At 38.2% G+C, this 24,587-nt stretch overlaps 1 protein-coding gene across 1 annotated transcript in view; it reads left to right on the top strand.

The window, feature by feature from the left end:
* The window catches only part of DDX10 (DEAD-box helicase 10), a 311,750-nt gene that overhangs the window by 7,043 nt on the left and 280,120 nt on the right, over positions 1-24,587 (top strand). The window contains exons 2-9 of the mRNA XM_018059822.1: positions 3,867-3,927; positions 4,958-5,088; positions 6,132-6,290; positions 7,359-7,479; positions 8,353-8,542; positions 13,629-13,755; positions 16,970-17,132; positions 23,290-23,374. Coding sequence (XP_017915311.1) covers positions 3,867-3,927; positions 4,958-5,088; positions 6,132-6,290; positions 7,359-7,479; positions 8,353-8,542; positions 13,629-13,755; positions 16,970-17,132; positions 23,290-23,374 — 1,037 coding nt within the window. The remainder of the gene's footprint in view (positions 1-3,866; positions 3,928-4,957; positions 5,089-6,131; positions 6,291-7,358; positions 7,480-8,352; positions 8,543-13,628; positions 13,756-16,969; positions 17,133-23,289; positions 23,375-24,587) is intronic.

Genomic DNA, 24,587 nt, shown 5'->3' with positions numbered 1-24,587 from the left:
ACTTGCAGAATTGTAAGTTAACAAATAAATATTGGTGTAAGTCACTGTTTTTGTTGATTTGTTACACCAACAGTAGGAATAATATACAGAAGCTATGTTTAAAACTATCTGGAAGCAGTGATGAGTTTCTGGGAGGCAATTAGGGACCATATCTAAACTTTAAAGGATCTAGAGGCTAGGGTGTTGGTATAATCTAGATCTTGGATCCTTTGAGAGGCAGATACCAAGATGGGATTAAGTGAGTTGGAATTAATTGGGGGAAAGTGTAAAGGTAAAGAAGGAATAGGAATAGGGAGGGAAAGGAGAGAGGAGAGAAGGGTGGGTAGGAAGCACTCAGGCTACAGCGCTGTTTTTAGAAAGCTTCCCCTGACAGGATGTCCTCGAACCAAAGTTGCCCTTCAGAGGGAACCCTGTCCTGCAGGAATGGGTACCTCTGTGGTGCTTGGTCATTAACTGGGCACAGGCCAGGCAGGCATGACTTTTTCAGTGGTGGCTCTAGAGGGGTGACAGCTGGCATTTATGAGTTAGCTCTGCTTCCACAGTGGGAACTCCGGGGGGCTTATTTCTAAGGCCACCATGTAGGGCCTGTGTTCTCAAGGGACTGACACAGAGCTGAGGATTGAAGCTTATTGAGAAATGTTGAACTGTTTATTTTAGTTCAGCAACTGTTTTCACTTGCTGAATGACTCAAGCTCTCTGCACCTGGGATTCGTTTATATTTTTATTGTAATCAGCTATGCTGTATAGGAACTCTGCTTTCTAATCTATTCTTTTTTTTCTTAATCAATGTTTGGTCAGGTGTGATTTGAGGTAGATTTCTTTTTTTCTCTTAATTGCAGTAGGTGGAGCATTCTGCTGCTTCTGCTAAGTCGCTCCAGTCGTATCCGACTCTGTGTGACCCCATAGATGGCAGCCCACCAGGCTCTGCCGTCTAGGAAGTTTTAAATACTTTCTTCCCTCATGCTTTGGGGTGTAAAAGCATCATTCACTTGTGTGAGAAATGAGACAGTTGGAAGAAGTAAAGGAGAGGGGTTAAGTGATACCCGCCTCCACTCTGGTCTCCCTCCCTCTGCCCCCTCTAACTTTTCCTCCAGTGCTGAGAAGTTCTTAATGAGTACCATCACTGAAACATCTGTTCTTTGTTTTCAAAAGAATGATGATACAGATTTTAGAGGGTGTATGATTTTTCTGGACATAACCAGATGGTCAGTACTGAAATGAGATTGATTATATTCTTTGCAGCCAAAGATGGAGAAGCTCTATACAGTCAGCAAAAACAAGACCAGGAGCTGACTGTGACTCAGCTCATGAACTCCTTATTGCCAAATTCAGACTTAAATTGAAGAAAGTAGGGAGAACCACTACACCATTCAGGTATGAACTAAATCATATCCCTTACTATTATATGGTGGAAGTGGGAAATAGATTCAAGGGATTAGATTTGATAGACACAGTGCCTGGAGATCTGGACTATAAGGAAAGCTGAGTGCCAAAGAATTGATGCTTTTGAACTGTGGTGTTGGAGAAAACTCTTGAGAGTCCCTTGGACTGCAAGGAGATCCAACCAGTCCATCCTAAGGGAGATCAGTCCTGAATGTTCATTGAAAGGACTGATGCTGAAGCTGAATCTCCAATACTTTGGCCACCTGATGCGAAGAACTGACTCATCTGAAAAGACCCTGATGCTGGGAAAGATTGAAGGCGGGAGGAGAAGGGGACGACAGAGGATGAGATGGTTGGATGGTATCACTGACTCAATGGACATGAGTTTGAGTAAACTCCGGGAGTTGGTGATGGACAAGGAGGCCTGGCGTGCTGCAGTCTGTGGGATTGCAAAGAGCTGGACGTGACTGAGTGACTGAACAGACTGATGATTTTTCTAAGAGTGTTTTTTTTTCCCCCTAAGAAAAGAAAAGGATGAAGGTAAAGGGAAAGAGAGTTTTTTTTTTTTTAATCGGTAGGAACCATAGCCATCTTTTGCTGTGGCCTCCAAGTGTTCTTTGGACTGTAATTGACAGTTTTCTAGAACAGGGCTTCCCTGTTAGCTTCCCTGATAGCTCAGTTGGTAAAGAATCTGCCTGCAATGCAGGAGACCTGGATTTGATCCTTGGGTTTGGAAGATCCCCTGGAGAAGGGAACGACTACCCACTCCAGTATTCTGGCCTGGAGAATTCCATGGACTGTGTAGTCCATGGGGTCACAAAGAGTCGGACACGACTGAGAGACTTTCACTTTCACTTTTAGAACGGGGGGCTGTGGGGGGGTGGCCAGACTTTTCTGTAAAGGGCCAAATAGTGAATATTAAGTTTTATGGGCCATAGTATATAAATGAATGGTTGTAGTTGTGCTCCAGTATAACTGTATTTACAAAACAAGAAAGGAATTGGATTTGGTCTTTGGGCCATGGTTTGCTGACCGTTGTTCCAGAGTATCAGTGAAGTAAAAACTTTTTGTTTCTTTGGTGACTTCTTTCTAAGTGTATAGTGTATAGCTTTGTGCGTGTATGTGTATTTGTGTACAGCTTTATGTTGTAATGGTTGGTAGAGTGCTGGAAGAGCTTCTTCCAGACTTTCCCTCTAGGAGGTTGATAACCTTTAGAAAGATGTGCACCACGGTGTATCACTTTGTGCATTACAAAGAGTAGCCCACTTTGCCCGTGGACTGTATCTTTGATGGGGATTAAAGAGTGTGTTACCCATCTAGCTTCTATAACTGTTCCACTTGCTGTGAAAACAGATTTTTAGCTAATGTCCAGTTTGGGAAATTACCTCCTAATTTAGGTTCCTTGATAGGACTGGATATTATTTGAATAAACTTTTCTCCTTTTATTGCTCATACACTGATTCTGCCTCCTCTCCAATGTTATCCAAAATGATTTGTAGGGATTAAGGCAATGTTTTAATATTTGTCTTACATCATTTGAGGCCAGAGAATAAGCCTGTCTGGACTGTATTAAGAATCTTGGGAAAGATGATATGTAGACTAAAATGAAATACAAGGTGTCATCCCTTTACTTCCTGGAGTGTAATTTAAATAAATGAACCTTAGAAATGCAGCCTTCTCCTTTTGTGGATCATGTAATTTGGCAACATATTCCCATATCTGAGAAGTTCCTGCTTTCAGCATCTGCAGTAAAATGAAATCCAGAAAATTGGGTTTATGTTAACAAAACAGTGTCAGTGATGAACATTAGATAATGTAAAGTTAAAGGGCAAAATGTCACTTATTGTGGCTTCAGATCACTACAGAGACACTTCCACTGGTTATTGTTAAATAACACTCCTCTCTCGGTATACCCCCAAATGAGTAGTTGTCAGGTTGGATTTGAGAGGTTTGTGCTAGCAAGATATATTTCTGCACCTAATTTCAGTTTATTCTCCAAAGTGTGTAAAGAGACCTCTTCTCATCATGGTCTTTGGTTTATAGTCAAATATGACTATAAAGTAAGGGGCAATAGCTCATTACTTCCTAAACTGATATTATTTGAAGAATGGGCTGACAGTAAATTTTCTTCCTAAAATTGACGTGATGATGTCTTATTGTGTTGTTAACATTTTAGAGGTTTTTGGGGATATTGAAGGTAGCAGTATGTGGTAGTAGTGTGTATGTTGAGTGAAGTTTTCTTTTTTTTTTAAAAGTAGAAATGATTACAAAGTTATATTTTTGATGATAGCTTCCTCAAGGCATAATTTTTCCAGAGGGAATGATGGTTTTTAACTAGAGTGATGCTTGAATTTATTCCTGTAGTACAAATGATGAGCTAATAAGCAGCACAGTTTAGACAAAAATTAGTTTTGTTGCAAAACAAATAAATGATGCAATATGTTATTTTGTGTTATCTAATGTAGTCCCCTTTTACTTTTCAGATAAATGTAAATGAAATTACAAGATTTTCAGATTTTCCCTTGTCCAAAAAAACACTGAAAGGTAAGTTCATAGTGATCTTGGGATATATTGTTGGACTTCTTGATGCCTTTTTATAAATGGAAAAAAGTTTAGAGAAAGTTTAACCTGGAAAAAAAAATCTTACTTTGGCAAGTAATTTTGATATTATGAAAGCCTGTAACAAGAAACAATGTTAATTAAGTTTTACTGATTTGTCATTCTCATTCTTTCTGGACTGGTTAAGAGACAGTAGTAAAAAATCCAAGGTGCCAGGGCCTCCAAGTAATTAAAATGTTAATTAAAATAAGCAAGAGAACAAACAAAAGTGTGATACCTTTTTTTTTGTATTGATTTGCTAGTGCCTTCAGAACAAAAATAACAGACTGGGTGGCTTAAACAATAGAAATTTGTTTTATCATAGTTCTGGTGGTTGGAAGTCTGTGATCAATTGCTGGCAGAGGTGGTTTCCTCCGAGGGCCATAATGGAGGCGTCTGTTCCAGGCCTCTTTCCTTGGTTTATGGATGGTCAGCCCCCTGGTGCTTCGTAAAGTAGTTGTGTCTCTGTGTACTCAAACCCCTAGTGTTTGTTTTTGTGTCCAAAATTTCCCTTTTTGTAAGGACATCAGTCAGATTGGATTGGCTTCCCTGGTAGCTCAGAGAATAAAGCATTGGCCTGCAATGCAGGAGACCCGGGTTCGATCCCTGGGTCAGGAAGATCCCCTGGAGCAGGAAATGGCAGCCCACTCTGGTATTCTTGCCTGGAAAATCCCATGGACAGAGGAGCCTGGTAGGCTACAATCCACTGGGTCCCAAAGAGTTGGACACTGAGCGACTTCACTTTCTTCCTTTCTTTCAGATTGGATTAAGGCCCACTCCAATGGACTCGTTTTAACTTAATCACGTCTTTAATCACCTGTCTCCAAATATGGTTGCAGTCTAAATACTGGCGGTTGGGATTCAACATATGAATTCTGGGAGTGAGGGGTGCACAGTTCAGCACCCCTGAACTGTGGATGCCCACATGCATCAGGGATGCTCTAAAGTGTCATTTTCTTCCCCTCTGTACTTGCAGGTTTGCAAGAAGCCCAGTACCGTTTGGTAACTGAGATACAGAAGCAGACCATTGGGTTGGCTTTGCAAGGTAAAGATGTTCTCGGGGCTGCCAAGACTGGATCTGGCAAGACTTTGGCCTTTCTTGTTCCAGTAAGTGGTTTTTTCATGTTGGGTCAGGTCCTTTGTTACATGATTTTAAAGCATCTGTGCCTAGACAGAAATGGATAATTATGTGAAGAGTTGTTTGGTAGAAATAGATAATTATGTGAGGAGCTGTTTGGTGTTGGGTTTCCTTGGCTAGAATGCTGGCTTTATCAGACAGGTGCCACATCTCTCTTGTTACCTGTTGTATTTCCCATGTCCTAATATAGCACCTCACACGTGGTGGGCACTCCATCACTTACTGAAGGAATAAATTGTTATATGTGTTCACAAGCCTGAATTCCTGAAGGTTATGGGGTGTTCCAGGGTGGCAAGTCAGAGTGATTCTGCTCTGCAGTGAGCCTGATGGGGTGGCGGGGAGGGCTGTTTCTGTTCTCTTGCAAACCTGCGAGTCGCATTTATGCTTGCCGCTTGTTTAGAATAAAGCCGAAACATGCTCACTCTAAAGTCATTCATTGAGATTTTTCCGGGACATTGTCTTTTATAGCAGTAAAGCAATAGAGCCTCTGAGGAATTCACTTATATCTGTTATGTGGTTGGTCTCATAGTTTTTAATTTCTGCTGAATAATCACATTTGGTTTTTGGTTCCGAGTGTTACAAAATCATTTTTCTCTCAAATCTTAATTTTTTATAGCAACATTTTGAAAATTCTAGTCACTGTATAACTATAGCAGTTATACAAAGTTTATTTTAATGTGGTTTCTGTTCAGAAAATGACAAATATTTTTCTGGAATATGTTTTAATGGCCTGTGGGCTGTACAGACCTTCCACTGATCGCCAGTCTCCTCATGGCTTGTCTCCGGTAGCAGCTGAGCTGCCATGGGGCTTCTGTTCCTCCCCTCTGTGACTTGGGGAAGGATGCTCTGATGGATAGAAGAAAAAGAAGAAACAAAGCAAACAGTTTCTTCTGATTGAGACTCATGACGGTATGCTTTCTTCTTGTAAGGTGCCTCTGATTTGGAGTGGCAAGGCAGTCAAAAAGCTGGCTCTCTGAAGGACTTACTGAATGTGGATTTTTTCTTTTTTGAGGTGCTGGAAGCCTTGTATCGCCTGCAGTGGACCTCAGCAGATGGGCTGGGGGTTCTGATTATATCACCTACAAGAGAACTGGCCTATCAGACATTTGAGGTTCTCCGAAAAGTAGGGAAGAATCATGACTTTTCAGCTGGCCTCATCATCGGTGGAAAGGTTTGTCTTTTTATCCTTGTCCTTCTTTCTTTCCTTCCATGCCTTATGTGGAGCACTATGGCAGTTGACCAGGAAGCAGTGGAGATTTCATCTAGACAGACAGGCTGGCCCCCTAGACAGTAGTTGGTAGCATCCTGGTGTGGTCACTATCATCTGGAATCTATGAGTTTTGCAGGTCCAGAAAGTTTATTTTGTCAGGATATCTGGACTGATCAGATTCTCTGAGATTAATTAGTTCCCACTAACATGAAAAATCTATTTGTTAATATTCATTGGGAAAGGTATCATTTCAGTATGTGGATTAGTTCCTTTCAATAAAGTATCTGAGAGGTTGAATAATTCAGAACATTGCTGGGTCAGCAGCAGAAGATAGGAAGGTGAATAGAAGGTAGTTTTGAGGAGTGTTTATTTTAGGTCCTGGTAAAGCCTGCTGCTTTACTTCTTTTTCTTTTAGTTTACCTGGACTGCTTGTTTCTGCTCAAGTCTCTTCTAGGTTGTGAGGATAAATACTTGAATTCTTGAATTTATATGTAGACATGCCCAAGAAAAGAATCAATATCACAAGTCCTCACATACTCATGTACCTGTCACCCAGCTTTAACAAATAACATTCTGTGGCTCTTCTTTCGAGGAGGGATTTTCTAGAAATTGGAGAACTCAACTCTTTTTTTTTTTTGCAGTCCAGGAAATTCAGTGAGTGATATCACAGAGCCTGTTCATTGTTCCTGTATTCTGGCTTAAAGATTGGGTTTAATTCTAGTTTTTAAGTCGATTCTGGCAGACACAGGAGGAGGTAAAGACTTAGAGCATTCATGTATTTCTCATGGCTTCAAAATCCTGCATATGATTAAGGATCTAGAGGAACTCTGAGTTCTTTAGTTCTTAACTAAGGACTTGTAATTGGCCCAGAAATTTGGATAGGCTGTAAAAACATAAGGGAGAAGCTACATTTATTTCTAGAGTATCTACATTGCTATGATGAAATGCCACATGTAGATGGCATATATAGTTTTGGTACACAGGCTGCTCAGTGATGTGTCTGTAATCAAAGGAAACAACTGTTTTCAGGATCTGAAGCATGAAGCTGAGAGGATCAATAACATAAATATACTTGTTTGCACACCGGGTCGGCTTCTTCAACACATGGATGAAACAATATGTTTTCATGCTACCAATCTCCAAATGTTAGGTAAGTCTAATGAATCTTTATGAAAATAATCTCAGTCTTAGGAGCAAGCTCTAATAAATTTTAGTGATAGAAATGTTTTATTGAATAAATACTGTGATTAAAAATCTTAAAAAGAACTCAAAGCAATTTTTTTGACATATAGTTCTAAATCCAGAGAGTACAACTGAGACCTTTTTAAGTCAGAAGAGTCAGAAAGAGATAAGCACTCCACTGCATATGAAATTAGATTCCTCAGTGTTTGACACTGCTAAGAGTTATCTTTTAAGGTGAAAGATAAAAATTACCTACTTATGATGTTACCTATTGTGTATTTTTTAAATCAACTTTTTGTCTCGGAATAATTTTAGCTTTATAGAATAGTTGCAGTGGTAGTACAGACAGTTCCTCTATACCCTTCCTTCCCTCAGTTTCCCCATTGTAACATATTCTGTAACTTTGGTACCTTTGCCAAAGTAAGTTACTAACATTGGCATGTGTGTGTGTGTGCCCCTGCTGAGTTTCTCAGTCGTGTCTGACTCTTTGTGACCCCATAGACTGTAGCCAGCCTGCCTCTTCTGTCCATGGAATTTTTCAGGCAAGAATACTGGAATGGGTTACCATTTCCTCCTTCAGAGGATTTCCCCAACCCTGCCCCTCCACCAGGGATCGAACCCAAGTCTCCTGCATTGGCAGGCGGATTCTTTACCACTGAGCCACCTGGGAAGCCCTAACATTAGTGTATTTATTTAATAATTCCAAACTTCTTTTTTTATTTCACCAGTTTTTCAACTAAATCCCTTTTTCTGTTCTAGAATCCTATCCAGAATACCATATTGCTTTTAGCTTAACGTATATGTTAAATATTGTAGTTGAGTGTGCATTTTTCCTTTTTAGTTCTTGATGAAGCAGATAGAATCTTGGATATGGGCTTTGCTGACACCATGAATGCTATTATTGAAAACCTTCCCAAGAAACGTCAGACTTTGCTTTTCTCAGCTACACAAACCAAATCTGTAAAGGACCTTGCACGCTTGAGTTTGAAAAATCCTGAGTATGTTTGGGTTCATGAAAAGGCAAAATACAGGTATGTATTATTTAAAATCATATTTGAATCAAAATCAGGGTTCTCTTTTTAATTGAGAATTTAATATTTCAAATTAATATGCTTTTCTAGGAAAGCATATTGTTACTGATTAAATATGCAAAGCATAGTGAATATAGTGGTAAAAATTATTTAAATTCTCAATACATCTTTAAATGTGAGACAACTCTAATGTAGTAGTTCCCAAATTGTGGTGTGGGGAACAAATTCCCCTCATAAAATGGGAATAAGGTGGGAAAACGTGTACCTGGATAGTTAAATAGCAAATGTTGAGTTACGGCAAAGCAGTTTTTTTCTTAAGACTTCTCAGAACCTTTGATATTTTTATGAATATTGTGATTCTTAAAAGCAGTGGGAGATGAATAAAGCTTTCTGCATTTATCAAAATTATTTTGGTTTAGAATCTTTTTTTTTTTTAGCTGTATTATGCAGGGCAGTGGAAACAGTGTCAGATTTTATTTTTGGGGGCTCCAAAATCACTGCAGATGGTGGTTGCAGCCATGAAATTAAAAGGCGCTTACTCCTTGGAAGGAAAGTTATGACCAACCTAGATAGCATATTCAAAAGCAGGGACATTACTTTGCCAACAAAGGTCCGTCTAGTCAAGGCTATGGTTTTTCCAGTGGTCATGTATGGATGTGAGAGTCGGACTGTGAAGAAGGCTGAGTGCCGAAGAATTGATGCTTTTGAACTGTGGTGTTGGAGAAGACTCTTGCGAGTCCCTTGGACTGCAAGGAGATCCAACCAGTCCATTCTAAAGGAGATCAGTCCTGGGTGTTCTTTGGAAGGAATGATGCTGAAGCTGAAACTCCAGTACTTTGGCCACCTCTTGCGAAGAGTTGACTCATTGGAAAAGACTCTGATGCTGGGAGGGATTGGGGGCAGGAGGAGAAGGGGACGGCAGAGGATGAGATGGCTGGATGGCATCACTGACTTGATGGATGTGAGTTTGAGTGAACTCTGGGAGTTGGTGATGGACAGGGAGGCCTGGCGTGCTGCTTTTCATGGGGTCGGAAAGAGTCAGACACGACCAAGTGACTGAACTGAATTGAATGTGCTGTGGAGCACATTTTATCAAATGCATTAATATTTAGCAAAATACTTTTCTATTTAAAACATTCCAGCAACGGCTGTTTTGTTTTGGTCTCACTAAAACTGGAAAGTAAGATATGTGTCTGTGTCAGCCATCTCCTACTCTTTTGATACCAGGGACCAATTTTGTGGAAGACAAGTTTTCTACTGACATTGGGGGTGGGGTGGGGTGGGGTGGGGTGCACTGGTTTCTGAATGATTTAAGCTTAGTAGGTTTCACGCTCCTTTGAGAACCTAGTGCTGCCGATCTGACAGGAGACAGAGGTCAGGTGGTAATGATATGGGGAGTGGCGTAAATGCACTTGAAGCTTTGCTTGCTCACTTCCTGCTGTGAGACCTGATTCCTACCAGGCCACAACTGCTACCACGGTGGGGACTCCTGGTCTTTGTGGCAGTAGAAGGGGTGTGTGTATGTGTGTGAGAGAGAGAGATATGTAAATGGATTGGGGGAAATATGTTTTAAAGTATATTTTGATATTATGACAGCTGAAAATGTATGTATGTTTGGTATGAATCATACATACATATATATATACATGCAGACTGTGGACAGATATGACTTTGAGAAACGTTTTCCAGTGACTTTAAATTAAATCTGTGTTGATGATCTCAATGTGGGCTCACCCCTACCATTATCTCTGTCTTTTACTTCTTGCTGTGAAATGCTAGCATGAAAAGAAATATATTGGGAAAATGAATTGAGTTATCCTCTTGGAAAGTCTTTAAATGCAGGGAATATGGGCATTTAGGGCCACCTTGACTTTGTTCAACCAATAGATGTCTAGGATTAAAAAAAGCCTGAGAAGAGGCTAAATTCTATACTTCCTGATGATCCTAATGAATGAACTTTGGAAAATCTGAGTTCTGGTAGCTTTGGTTATCAAGAACTTCTCAGGAATGGCATAGCAGGAGATATATGAGGTATAGTTACCTCCTTGGCTTACCATTGAGTAGACGTTGGTTTTGTTTGTAAAGTTGTGTTGAGATAGCTATTGAAATTCTTAGTACAATTAATTTGATAGTCTAAAGACTGTTTAGGTCTTTGGATTTTCTTTCTTTCTTTTTTTTTGTCTGTTTGCTTTCTTCCTGTTTTGACTTCCCTGGTGGCTCAGACAGTAAAGCGTCTGTCTACAATGTGGGAGACCTGGGTTCAATCCCTGGGTTGGGAAGTTCCCTGGAGAAGGAAAAGGCAATCCACTCCAGTACTCTTGCCTGGAAAATCCCATGGACGGAGGAGCCTGGTGTCCATGGGGTTGCAAAGAGTCGGACATGACTGAGCGACTTCACTTTCACTTTCTCTTCCTGTTTTAAAAACTCACTAGTGTCTTTACTAGACACTCATTTTTCAATATTAGATGGTCTTTAAATTGCAAATTAATTGTACATATTATCCCTGTCCCCAGTTTCTGTAGGTAATAGTTGGTCTTTATCTGTAGATCATAGAGTTAGTTAGAAAAAACTGAGTGTAAAAATTGTTTACTTCATAAATAATTCTTGAAAGCAGTTCCATCATTTGTAAAAGATGTGACTTTCAGAAAACATTTTAGAAGGTGGGAGGCAGATGTTTAGCAACATAATTTACAAAACTGCAGCTTATCTGGTAATGACTGCAGTACTCTGTAATTTCAAATTCACCAGAAGCACTATAAAAAGCAGCTGCTGTTGAATTTTGTTTAATATTGTTATTGAATTTTCCCCTTTACCAGCTTTACAGTTTGGTTCATAAACCCTGAGAGATTATGTTTGAGAATATTTTAAGGCATAAAAGAACATTTACTCTCAAATTGTAAAGGATCAGAAAAATCAGAGTTGAATCTTTCTGAGTTGTGTATCAGATTATACGCAGAAGTACACCAGTGTGTTTCTTTTATATTGCTGTCAGTTCAGTCATGTCCGACTCTGTGACCCCATGGACTGCAGCACGCCAGGCTTCCCTGTCCACCAACTCCCGGAGCTTGCTCAAACTCATGTCCATCGAGTCACTGATGCCATCCAACCATCTCATCCTCTGATGTCCCCTTCTCCTCTTGCCATCAGTCTTTCCCAGCATCAGGGTCTTCTCCAGTGAGTCAGTTCTTTGCATCAGGTGGCCAAAGTATTGGAGATTCAGCTTCAGCATCAGTCCTTCCAATGAATATTCAGGACTGATTTCCTTTAGGATAGACTGATTTGATCTCCTTGCAGTTCAAGGGACTGTCAAGAGTCTTCTCCAACACCACAGTTCAAAAGCATCAAGTCTTCGGTGCTCAGCTTTCTTTATAGTCCAACTCTTCACTTCCATACATGACTTCTGGAAAAACCATAGCTTTGACTAGACGGACCTTTGTTGGCAAAGTGATGTCTCTGCTTTTTAATATGCTGTCTAGGTTGGTCGTAACTTTTCTTCCAAGGAGCAGGCGTCTTTTAATTTCATGGCTGCAGTCACCATCTGCAGTGATTTTGGAGCCCAAGAAAATAAAGTCAGCCACTGTTTCCACTGTTTCCCCATCTATTTGCCATGACGTGATGGGACTGGATACCATGATCTTAGTTTTCTGAATTTTGAGTTTTAAGCCAGCTTTTTCATCCTCCTCTTTCACTTTCATCAAGAGGCTTCCCTTTTTTCCCTTTATATAAACACGCACCCAAGGGATGCCTGTATGTGCATGAATGTATATATACCTTCAGTCCCATAAATGGTATCAAATTTTGCTTCTATCAGTTAACAATATTCCTTAGTGATCACATCATAGCACTATATAGATTCCTCATTCCTTTTTTACAGTTGTATGTTACATAATTGTGTGGATGTACAGTGGTTCATTCCACAGGTTTTTTACTGATGGACATATGGGTTGATTTCCATCTTTTTTTTTTTTACCATGTAAATTAAATGATAGTATATCTTTTTGTGTTTTTACCAGATTATTTTTTGGAACAGAATCCTAAAAGTAGGTTTATTAGTTCAAAGAGTAAATGCATGTGTATTTCTCTATAACATTTTTATTATGAGAGATTTCAAACGTGTACGGTTGAAAGAAGTTTACAGTTAAAACCCTATACCCACCACCTGGATGCTACTTGATGGTAGCATCCATTTACTGTCCATTTATCCATCCCTCTGTATATCAACCCATCTTATTTTTGATGCATTTCAAAGAAATTGGCAGACATCTGTACACTTCCTTTAAACATTTCAGTACGTATATCAGTAGCTAGAGTTAAATATTTGTATAGAGATTTTCTTTCTTGATATAAAATTTACATATAATGCTATGAACAAATTGAGTAAATTTGCTCAGTTTTGATAAATGTGTATGTCTCTGTAACCCAAGGCCCCACTAAGAGGTGGAACCTTAGTATCAGCCCAGCAAGTTCCCTTATATCCTTCAATTGATCCTTGACCCTACCGTTGTAGAGGTGACCCCTGTTTGTGTGTGTATATCTATATATATGTGTGTATATATATATATGTGTGTATATATATATATATGTTTAAACTTCTTATTTTATATTGGAGTATAGCCGATTAACAATGTTGTGATGGTTTCAGATGGATAGCAAAGGGATTCAGCCATACGTATACGTGTATCCATTCTCCCCCAAACTCCCCTCCCACCTAGGCTGCCACATAACATTGAGCAGTGCTCCCTATGCTGTGCAGTAGGTCCTTGTTGGTTATCCATTTTAAATATAGCAGTGTGTACACGGCAATCCCAAACTCCCTAACTATTCCTTTCCCCATTCTTCCCCCTTGGAGATCAAGTATATTTTTGATATTTAATTTGCAAATGGTTTTGAGTGTATTTTGGACATAATGCTGTATTCATTTCCTAAGGGGCAATAGAGAAAGTTGTTTTGGGGATATGTATGTATGTGTGTATGAAAGATTTGCTTGGGAGGCATACCATTATTAACATTTGTTTTATTTTTCGGTCTGGATTTCAAAGTTACCAATGTGACATATTTTTAATATTTTCCCTCTTATTTGCATAAGCACCCCTGCTACTTTGGAACAGAACTACATAGTTTGTGAGCTGCAGCAAAAAATAAGTGTGCTGTATTCCTTTTTGAGAAGCCACCTGAAGAAGAAAAGTATTGTATTTTTCTCCAGTTGTAAAGAGGTACCTAGTGTTTATTGTTCTTAAGTTATTCATGTTGAATTATCACGTATAAATTTCAAATTTCAGTTATAAAATGCTACTTTTCTTTTTTAATAATGCAGGGCTAAATGTGAAGAAATTTGTAGATAATGAGAATCTTGTGTCTTCATTTTTAAAGGAACCCATGGATGAGACTTCAAGTTCAATAAGGAAAGGCAAAAACTGTTTTTACTTCAGTGTTGTTAGCATCTAGCACAATAGATGGTAGATCTAGAATATGGTAGTCCTCAGTAAATATTGGTAGAACAACAGTTGAATGGCTAGGCTAACTAGAGGTCTTTATGACCTAATGTCTACCTTACCCTCTGTGAATACGCCATTTATTTCCCTGCCTCTTTATCTTTGTTCATGCTGATCTGCTTATCTCCCTGTGTTCCTCTATCTGGAGGAATGATTACTGTCCTTTAAGGCTAAGCTCAAGCTCAAGTTTTATGCCTGAAAGTCCTTTCCTGACACTCCCCAACCCTCTTTTGACAATGAATTGCACCTTCCTTTGTCCTTTGATAGTGTTTTCATTATATCTGCCTTTGTTTATCAGCATTTCTTGAACGCTAGTCATGTGCTTGTAAGTAAAGGATTCAGTGATATATAAGAAAACTTGGTCTTTTCTCTTTAAGAGAAGAAACTACGGTTTGTTTTTGCATGTTGCTTTTCTTTTACTATATTTCAGATTTCCTGAGAACATATAGTTGTTGGTATATAGTAGATTGATTTCTAGATGTATAGCTTTTGCAGTAGCTTAGCATGATGAATATGCAGTGAGTTTTCCTCCAATTTATGGGGAAGATAAGTAGTGTTCTGTCTCTATTTTGAGGAAAGCACAGAACTTCATTATTTTTCCATGTAAGGAATGACTTCAGATTTTTTAGGACTTCTTTTAGATTTTTAGAATTTTATATTTTCCTAAAGAATGGATGTTTTTCATATTTACATACAAGAAAATAATTTTAAGGGTTAATGTTTAAAGTTTTTACTCTGTAATACTCTGCTTTGCCTCTTCACGGTGGAAAAAGTGTACTCTGCCCTTTTTTGATCTATATTCTTTCTATACCTCTTCAGTTCTGTGACTTTAAATGCTGTCTATATTCTAACAATTGCCAAATCTACATCTTAAGCCTTGACTTCTTTCCTGAGCCCCTGACTTGTGTATCCATTTGACTTATAGATATTTCCATTTGGGTAAGCAATTTAAGATTTCCTATTTCTGAGATCTGCTCCCTCCAACTCTTCCCCATCTCATTAAATGATCAAATCTTAAATTCTTTGCTGTCTTGAACTCACATTCAATCTGTTGACAGTTGTTAGTTTTACCACCTCTCGCCACCCCTCTTGCTACCATGCAGTTTAAACCATGCTTAACTTTTTCTTAGGCTCTTGGTTGATCTTCCGTTTCTGTGGTTCTTCCATTTCCATGTGTGCTTCCCTGAGATTGGTTGCCTAAGAGTGTATCTGCGGTCTTGTCTGTGGGTTCGTTCTCATCTCCGCTTTCACAGTAGCCTTTTAAAAAAATCTTAGAAAAGGAAAGGAGGAGTCCCTTATGCCTAGTCTTACTGGTGTGTTGTCTCAGGATCAGAGAATCTTCCTAGCACTAGAGTATTATATGAGAAAATGAATAACTTTAATGCTGGGGTAGTGAGTCAGTTTTGTAATTCGGTGGTTTCCCATTCTTTCAACAAAATTTGAAGGAAGACTTAATGGAGCTACTAGCTGATAGGTGTGGAGAAGGAAATGGCAGCCCACTCTAGTATTATTGCCTGGAGAATCCTGTACACGGAGGAGCCTTGGTGGGCTGCTGTCCATGGGGTCGCACAGAGTCAGACATGACTGAAGCGATTTAGCAGCAGCAGCTGATAGATGAAATTTTTGTAATATATCATTGTGACATATTGTATAGGAACTCAAAAAGTTAAGGTTCTTTCTAGTCCATTTTGTGTATTTTCATGAAAAAGATGTTCTTAACACCTATATTAGAGAAATAGAATAAAATGATGCTGGACTCTGCCTCAGTTTAGCAATTACTAGTATTCATTTGTAAGTATGTAAACTAAAGAAAAATAAAACTAAAGCAGTAGCTTCATCTAGTCTCATATATTGAGAAAGATAATAGAATTTTATTTTTTAAATCAAATTCTAATATCTTTTTTTGGCCAGTTCTAGGCAATAGCAACCCACTCCAGTATTCTTGCCTGGAAAATTCCATGGACGGAGAAGCCTGGTAGGCTGCAGTCCATGGGGTCGCAAAGAGTCGGACACGACTGAGCGACTTCACTTTCACTTTTCCCTTTAATGCATTGGAGAAGGAAATGGCAACCCACTCCAGTGTTCTTGCCTGGAGAATCCCAGGGATGGGGGAGCTTGGTGGGCTGCCATCTGTGGGGTCGCACAGAGTCGGACACGACTGAAGTGACTTAGCAGCAGCAGCAGCAGCATACTAATAATTGTAATAGTAACTGAGTCTGAGAAATTTTAATGCAGCTTTATGGCTACAGAAAATTAAAATTAAAACATATATACATAGTTTTGTTGTTGAAAGTAATGAATTGTGATAAAGTAAATGAATTGTGATAAAGTAATCAATAAGAGACTTTGCATAAAACAAGATAAAATTCTGTGAGGTCAGGAATAGAAATATGAATTCAAGGAGGAAAAGAAATGATGTAAAATTTTTCTGTTAAAGAAGAGGTTCTTCACGTTTTGTTAGCAATTTTCCTTTTTAAAAGACTATTCTAGAGCAATCTTAGGTTTGCAGCAAAATTGAGGGGCCCTGCCCCACACGTGTGTAGTCTCCCCTATTATTTTTTGTATATTTTGAAATAACTGGTGATGGATATCAAATTGTGCTATTTAGAATCTGTTGGATACATTTTTGAGAGGTAAGTCTTTACTTTAAAATATATTTAAATTTACCAGAAATGACATTCTTTGTAACCACTTAGAAATGTCAGATACTTAACGTAACAATTTGGGGAGAGCATTTTTATTTCAAAATTCTTTTAGAAAAAATAATATGAGCAAAAATGTTTGAAGACCACAGCTCCAGACTACATTTCCTTTTCTCTATTCTGTGCTTTTATTAAACGTGTGCTCCATAATGCATTTTTCTGTTCATCTTGTATGTAAGCTTACTTCCTGCTGTTATCCAGAAGTACCAAATCATTTTTCGGTTAACGCCTAGGTTCAGTATCTGTACCGAGTGTTCTGCCGGCTGCGTCCTGGTGTTTCCCTCCTTGCCCTGCATGGGCGACAGCAGCAGATGAGAAGAATGGAAGTCTATAACGAATTTGTTCGCAAGAGAGCTGCAGTGCTCTTTGCTACTGATATTGCAGCCAGGGGACTGGGTAAGAAAACTTCTTTTGAGAATATTTTCTGTGATCAGGGGCTTATAAAGGGTATATTTTGGTAATTCAAATAGTTTGACTCAAATAATTGAGCTCTCTTATTTTATAGAAGAAAAATAAGTAAATTGACAACTGAGATGACTAAACTAAGGATATGTCAGTGAAAAGTTTTGTATTAGTTTCACTTTTTGTGCTCTTATTTTCTCATGATAGTAATTGCATCACAGAATCTGAAGCAGCCTACAGAATCAAAGGAAAGTTAAAAATTTTAAGATACGAAAAAAATTGTTTCTGTTGGAGACTTGACAAATACTGTTACAAGAAAAATCAGTGAAATCCATCTTTTCTTCAAACATTTTACTTTTTAAGATCACTACACTTAATGTGTTTAAACTTTGAAAAAGCCACTATAATATACAACTGATGGCTTTGTGGAAGTGGGATGGGATATGGAAGTAATTACAGAGGAAAACTAGAGGTAAGAAAAAGGATGAAGAGAAATAAGTGGTAATTTGAATTCTTCTATCAATCTTATTGCATTGATTATTGTGGCAGGTTTTAAACATACATGAAGAAATTGAGCCTAAAGTACCCTTGTTATACATAGTACCCAGTTTGAGTGGTTATCTTTTTCTTGATCTCCCTTAGTGCCTGTGTCCTGTCCCTCTGGGAGTGTTTTAAAGTATATCTCAGTCATTGTATTAGTCCATTCGAATGTGAGTGGCAGCAGTAGTCAAGTATGCATATTTTTAAAGATCGCTAGGCTGTTTCTCAGCCCCAACAACTCATTCCGACTACCTTCTCCTACTCCCTAATCCCTCATTACTGTTTTGAATATGTAGTTTTGAAACATTTTAGTTATGTTTATATCTCCTTGTGTTACACTCTGATTCTACCTGACCTTCCTGATTTTTGAACCTTAGATAGTTTAGGTCAATGTAAGCAATTAATTCAGCCCTGGGATTTCTTTGGAAGGAATGATGCTAAAGTTGAAACTCCAGTACTTTGACCACCTCATGCGAAGAGTTGACTCATTGGAAAAGACTCTGATGCTGGGAGGGATTGGGGGCAGGAGGAGAAGGGGACGACCAAGGATGAGATGGCTGGATGGCATCACGGACTTGATGGACGTGAGTCTGAGTGAACTCCGGGAGTTGGTGATGGACAGGGAGGCCTGGTGTGCTGCAATTCATGGGGTCGCAAAGAGTCAGTCATGACTGAGCAGCTGAACTGAACTGAACTGAAGCAATTAATTATATTGCACATGTAATATGTATTCTCTATATATCACAGTGAACAGATATAACTATTTTGTTATATTTTCCTTGCAGTTTGTTAAAGAAGTCAACTATTTACTAGATGTAGTTGGAATTCTTTTTGTCCCCTTTCCCAGTCTTTGAATGAAGGCGGTTCACCTCTTGTCTGTGATAGAATTCAGGAGGTCTGTGAACTTAGATGGAGAAAAATGATATATATATATTTACTAACCTTGAACTGAATTTAATATTTTCTTCAATTATAGATGGAAGCACTGAACTGTTATGTTAGTATCTGTAACCTTGTCATCAATTGAAATTGTGTTGTTCAGTTGCTCAGTTGTGTTTGATTCTTTGTGATCCATAGACTGCAGCACAACATGCTTCTCTGTCCTTCACTATCTCCCGGAGTTTTCTCAAAATCAGGTCCATTGGGTGGATGATGCCATCCAAACATCTCATGCTTTGTCACCCCCTTCTCCTGCCCTCAGTCTTTCCCAGCTTCAGGGTCTTTTCCAGTGAGTCAGCTCTTCACATCAGGTGGCCAAAATATTGGGGCTTCAGCTTCTGTATCAGTCCTTCCAGTGAAAATTCAGGGTTGATTTCCTTTAGTATTGACTGGATTCAATCCTAGGATTGAATCAAATCCTTTAGGATTTGATCTCTTTGCAGTCATAGGGACTCTCAAGAGTCTTCTCCAGCACCGCAGTTCAAAAGCATCAATTCTTTGGTGCTCAGCCTTCTTTGTGGTCCATCTTTCACATCTATGTGATTATTGCAAAAACCATAGCTTTGAATATATGTACCTTTGTTGGCAAAGTGATGTCTCTGCTTTTTAATACACTGTCTAGGTTTGTCATAGCTGTTCTTTCAAGGAGCAAGCGTCTTAAAATTTCATGGCTGCAGTCACCATCTGCAGTGATATGGAAGCCCAAGAAAATAAAGTCTGTCACTGTTTCCATTGTTTCCCCATCTATTTGCCATGAAGTGATGGGACCGGATGCCATGATCTGAGTTTTTTGAATGTTGAATTTTAAGCCAGGTTTTTGACTCTCCTCTTTCACCTTCATCACGAGGCTTTTTAGTCCCTCTTTGCTTTCTGCCATTAGGGTCGTGTCATCTGCATGTCTGAGGTCATTGACATTTCTCCTGGCAGTCTTGATTCCAGCTTGTGATTCATCCAGCCTGGCATTTTGCATGATGTACATTGCATAGAAGTTAAACAGGCAGAGTGACAATATAGACTTGATGTACTCCTTTTCCAATTTGAACCAGTTCCTTGTTCCATGTTTGGTTCTAACTGTTACTTTTTGACTTGGAATTCCATCAACTCCACTAGCTTTGTTCGTAGTAATGCTTCCTAAGGCCTCTTGACTTTACACTCCAGGATGTCTGGCTCTAGGTGAGTGACCACACCAGCATGGTTGTCTGGGTCACTAAGACCTTTTTTGTACAGTTCTTTGTATTCTTGCCACCTCTTCTTAATCTCTTCTACTTTGTTAGGTCCTTAGCATTTCTGTCTTTTATTGTGCCTTTTTTTGCATGAAATATTCCCTTGGTATCTCTAATATCTCTTGAAGAGATTCTAATCTTTCTCATAGATATTTTCACTTTATATTATAGTTTCTGTAGATATCTTGCAGTATTGTTTATACTTAATACAATTTTGATATTATGATGGTCGATACATAAGTAAGTTGTGTTATTTAATATGTCAGTGAATAAGCATATATATTGCTATATAAACAATTCAATAGAATGTTTATTTCATTATAATTATTTTCTCTTATAATCCTGTATGTTTTACTTTATGCACTTAAAAATACTCTGAAAAGGGGTTTGTAGGTTTTAACTATGGCACAAAAAATGTCAAGAAACTCTTTTTTACTTTTAAAAAGCTTATATGATTGTATTCATGAGCAATATATAGTATTATCTTAGTTTTTTATGAAGTTTTATAAAACAATATTGTACATCCCAGTTTATGACTTGCTTTTCAATCTTTCATGTTGACGTGTACATTTCCAGTGTATTTGTGTCGTGTGTTTCATGGTATGGCCAGGAATATCTTTAGAGTATACCAGTATCTTTTTTAAACCTTATTTTATTCTTAATTTTTTCCAGTTCTATTTCTTAATGAATAATATGGGTAAAAATGAGTTATGAGACATAGTAGTCCCTGCTTTACCCACTTCTCACTCTCCAGAAGCAATGATTTCTTAGTATTTAGCTTCATATTTCTAAGCAGTTTTCTTATATTAATGATTGAGTTAAAATTAGTTCAGTTTTGTGTTTTCCATTCTATTCTATTTCCATTTCCATTCTATTTTCTCTGACATCCAGCAGATGCCACCTGTTTAGTTTCCTAACAGTTCAAACATAGTCTGTTTCTTTTTCTCTGGGGACCTTCTCATTGCAGCCTTTTGTCTCCAGCTCTAATCTGAACTGGTTGCTCCATAAGCCTGATGTACATGATACTTTCCTTTCCAGATATCTCTCTTCCTTTTTTTTTGATTTATTAATAATACTGTTATTTTTTAAATGAAAACTCATCCTTTAATAGCTTCTTAAGTAAAAGTGTATGGGAGGTACATTTTTGAATTATTACTTGTGTTATGATGTCTTATTCTTAAATGACAATTGACTGAGAATTGAAATCTAGTTTGAAACAATTTTCTCTAAAAACTTTGCAGATAGTGCTCCATTATCTTATAGTAGTCAGTATTATGTTGACAAGACCTTTGCTTTTCTGATTTCGGTTTTTGTAGCCTCTTTTTCTTATTCTGCCTTTTCTTAGGGTTTTCTTTTTATCTACACAGTCCTGAAATTATATGATACTGTGCTTTAGTGTGAGGTCCCATTTGGTGTATAGACATTCAGTATGTTTTTTCAATTTAGACCAGCACTATTCAATAGAATTTTCTATGATCATTGAAATGTTCTGTGTTTGCACTAATACTGTAGATACTAGCTAAACATGACAATTGTCCACTTGAAATGTGTCCAGTGCAATGAGGAAAGAATTATTTTATTAAATTTTAATTTAAACTTGACTAAAGTTTCTGTATTGAGCAGCACATGATAGAGACTCATGTCTTTCCTTTGCAAGAAATACACTTCTGAATTCCTCTTTGGTGATTTGATTAACTAAAGTTTCAGTATTTATTTTCACTATGCAATTATTGCTTACTAATGGGGAATTTGTGTACTTTGATTCTTTCTTTCTCATATCTTTTTTATAGTATTTTTCCCCTTCCCCCTCTTATTTACTCTTTCTGGAAGAATATTTGACCTCTTTGATCAATCCTTTAGTTTTCATGTTTCTTTTGTTGCCATCTTATTTCTGGGAGATTTCTTGATCTTATATTTCAACTTTTCTGATTAAAATTTTAGTTAAGTACCAAATGTTTCTCTTTTATAGCCTCTTATTCCCATCTGATGGATGCAGTGTTTTATTTCTCTGAAGGTAGTGGGTTAAAGTTCTCTTCACATTGTTTCTGCTTCTGCCGGTTTCATTTTTACTCCTCCGTCTGTCTTTTCACTTTTTGAGACTTTTCCCGATTGTCCTCAGTTGGTTGTGTTTTATTATATTTAGCAGTGAAACATCAGAAAAGATTATTTGAAGTGATTAGTATGTGGACGATGGCGGTTGACTGATGGCCTTCATCGCGAAGGGATTTTGGATGGAGTCTTATCATCTTGTGGAGGACTCAAGACGTCAACCTCTATTCAGTATTTTTTGAAGATTGAGTCTCTCCAGATAAGCATATGTCACTTTCGAGAGTAGAACATTAAGCTTGCTACTGGCTGTATAGAAACCTGGCTAGGAAGTAGACATAGAGGGCTCCCACTCCGGCTTCACTCAGTACCCTGTTTTCAAGGGCTCTAGTGCCTCTTTCTTCCGGTCTCTCTGGTGTGTTGGTTTGAAGCCTTTCTCCAGAATAAGACGAGCTTTTCTTTAGGAGACCCAGTGTATAGGACCAGGAGGGGACCTGCGAGTCTGAGTGTTGCTTTCAACCTGTCTTCTTATGCATAGCCCTGAAACATGCTCTTGCCTTCTGAGGTACTTGGTACTTCAAGGCCCAAGAGGAGAGTTGTTTTAAATATCTTTTCTCTTGTTTCTTTTGGGTTTCGCCCATTTAAATAGATTCACTCCTTTTGAATAGCTTATATAACTTTATGATAGTTTGATAGTTTTTATACTTTCAGGTACCCGTAGGTGCCATTAGATGTGAAGAAAGATCTTCACATCTTTCTTTTTTTTTCTTTTTCCTTCCTCGGTCCCTCTCTTCCTCCTTCCTTTCCTCCTGCCTCCCTCAGCTTTTTTGTCTGTGATAGAAATTGTTCTGAAATCCTTACAGCAGAATCCATAAATGACTAAAGGTAATTCTCTTAAATTGTTGAGACCAGGATCTCTGGAAATGAATGGAAACTTTTGCAACCAGAAATACATATGGAATAATTACTGCTAGGAAATGGGTAGAGGGATTTAAAAAGATATCTTTAGGAGATGGAAATAGCAGGAAAATAAATTTTCATTGAAATTTTTAAATCAGTTTCATAGTTCACTGGGAGCTCACGAGAAGTGGTTCTTTTAGGTTATTAACTATCTGAGTATTTCATTATTTTATGTGACACAAAGTAATCTGTCTCCTCTATCAGATACAAAATAATCTTCACATTCAAACATTGTCATTAATTTTAGTTCAATTGATCAAAAAAGAGAAGTGTTTATTATCTCTTGGTTCATGCAATTAATTTTGTTTTTAATAGTGTTCACAGATAATATCTATCAGTTTGATGTGATGGGAAGCCCTGGCAAGAATTATTATAAAATAAAAAATAGTACAGCAGGGCAGATCTTGAAACTGGTTTTTCAACTTGATGTTCCTTCTATACAGATTTCCCGGCTGTAAATTGGGTTCTTCAGTTTGATTGCCCAGAAGATGCCAACACATATATTCACAGAGCGGGGAGAACTGCCAGGTAGGTGTGCTGACCTGTATCTGTGCTTTTGGTTTTACCGAAGTAAAAATATGTGCTTTCTTAATTGTGTGCAAATAAAGAATGGAGGAATTCAGGTGAGTGTTGGTCTGACATTTTTGTGATGTAGGTTGCTATCACGTAGACAGCTCTTACACGTCTCTTAGCTGAGACTTGATGATGAGGGCTGAGAAAAATCCACGAAGACTTATTTTAGTGTCTTGTTCTAACTTTCTTCCCTTACTGAGCTTTTCATTAGAATTACTCACTGAGCATTATCTCTTTGATGAGTTATAAGACTGTTTATTCAGTCTTTGTTTTCAGATGACAAAACTTGAGTGTTTTGAGCCGTTAAACATTTTGTTTGAAAATCTGTAGAGCCAGAATTTGAACCCAGGCAGTCTGACTCCTATAGTCTAGATCTGTGCTCTTACCTTCTCTGGTACAGGTTCTAATAAGCAAGAAGGTGGTTTTGAATAATAGGTTGCTCTTTTCCTTTTTTCGTGTGGGAATTACAGGCACTGCTGGAGACCACTCCCAAATGTGCTGTTTTCACCACCCCCCCACACTCCATCACCCGATAAATTACCCTGTGTTGGCTCACAAATGTGGGGGAACTCTCTGGAAAAGAATATAGCAAAGTCAGTTATTTGGGGATTAAAGGCAAAGAAAGGTATATGAATAAATCAAAAGGATAGCATGTCATGTCATTACTGTTCTGGTTTCAGTAAAGTTGGGAGATGTGTGCTACAGGTAGAATTACAAATTAAAAATAATACATAAATGTTTCTGGGTAGTATTTGGTGGTATGGTGGTTTAGTTGCTAAGTCATGTCCAACTCTTGCGACCCCATAGATTGTAGCCCACCAGGCTCTTCTGTCCATGCGATTCTCCAGGCAAGAATACTGGAGTGGGTTGCCATTTCCTTCTCCAGGGGATCTTCCCAACCCAGTGATCAGATCCGGGTCTCCTGCATTGCAGGCAAGTGTCCTGCATTGCAAGCGGTCTTCTGCATTGCAGGTGGTCTCTTTACTGACTTTTTGGTAGTACTTCAGAGTTCTTCCTTTTACCTCAGTAATTTCATATCCAGAAATTAATCTTAAAATAAAGTTTCTATAAAGATGTTCATCTTACTGACATTGGTAATAAGAATTGGGAATAACCAATTAAGAGTTAGACCCAAGATCACTAAACATATGGCAGAAACAGAACTAGA

Source organism: Capra hircus, chromosome 15 (genome assembly GCF_001704415.2).
Source record: "Capra hircus breed San Clemente chromosome 15, ASM170441v1, whole genome shotgun sequence".
Classification (NCBI taxonomy): Eukaryota; Metazoa; Chordata; class Mammalia; order Artiodactyla; family Bovidae; genus Capra; species Capra hircus.
This window is presented reverse-complemented; position numbering and strand designations above follow the sequence as displayed.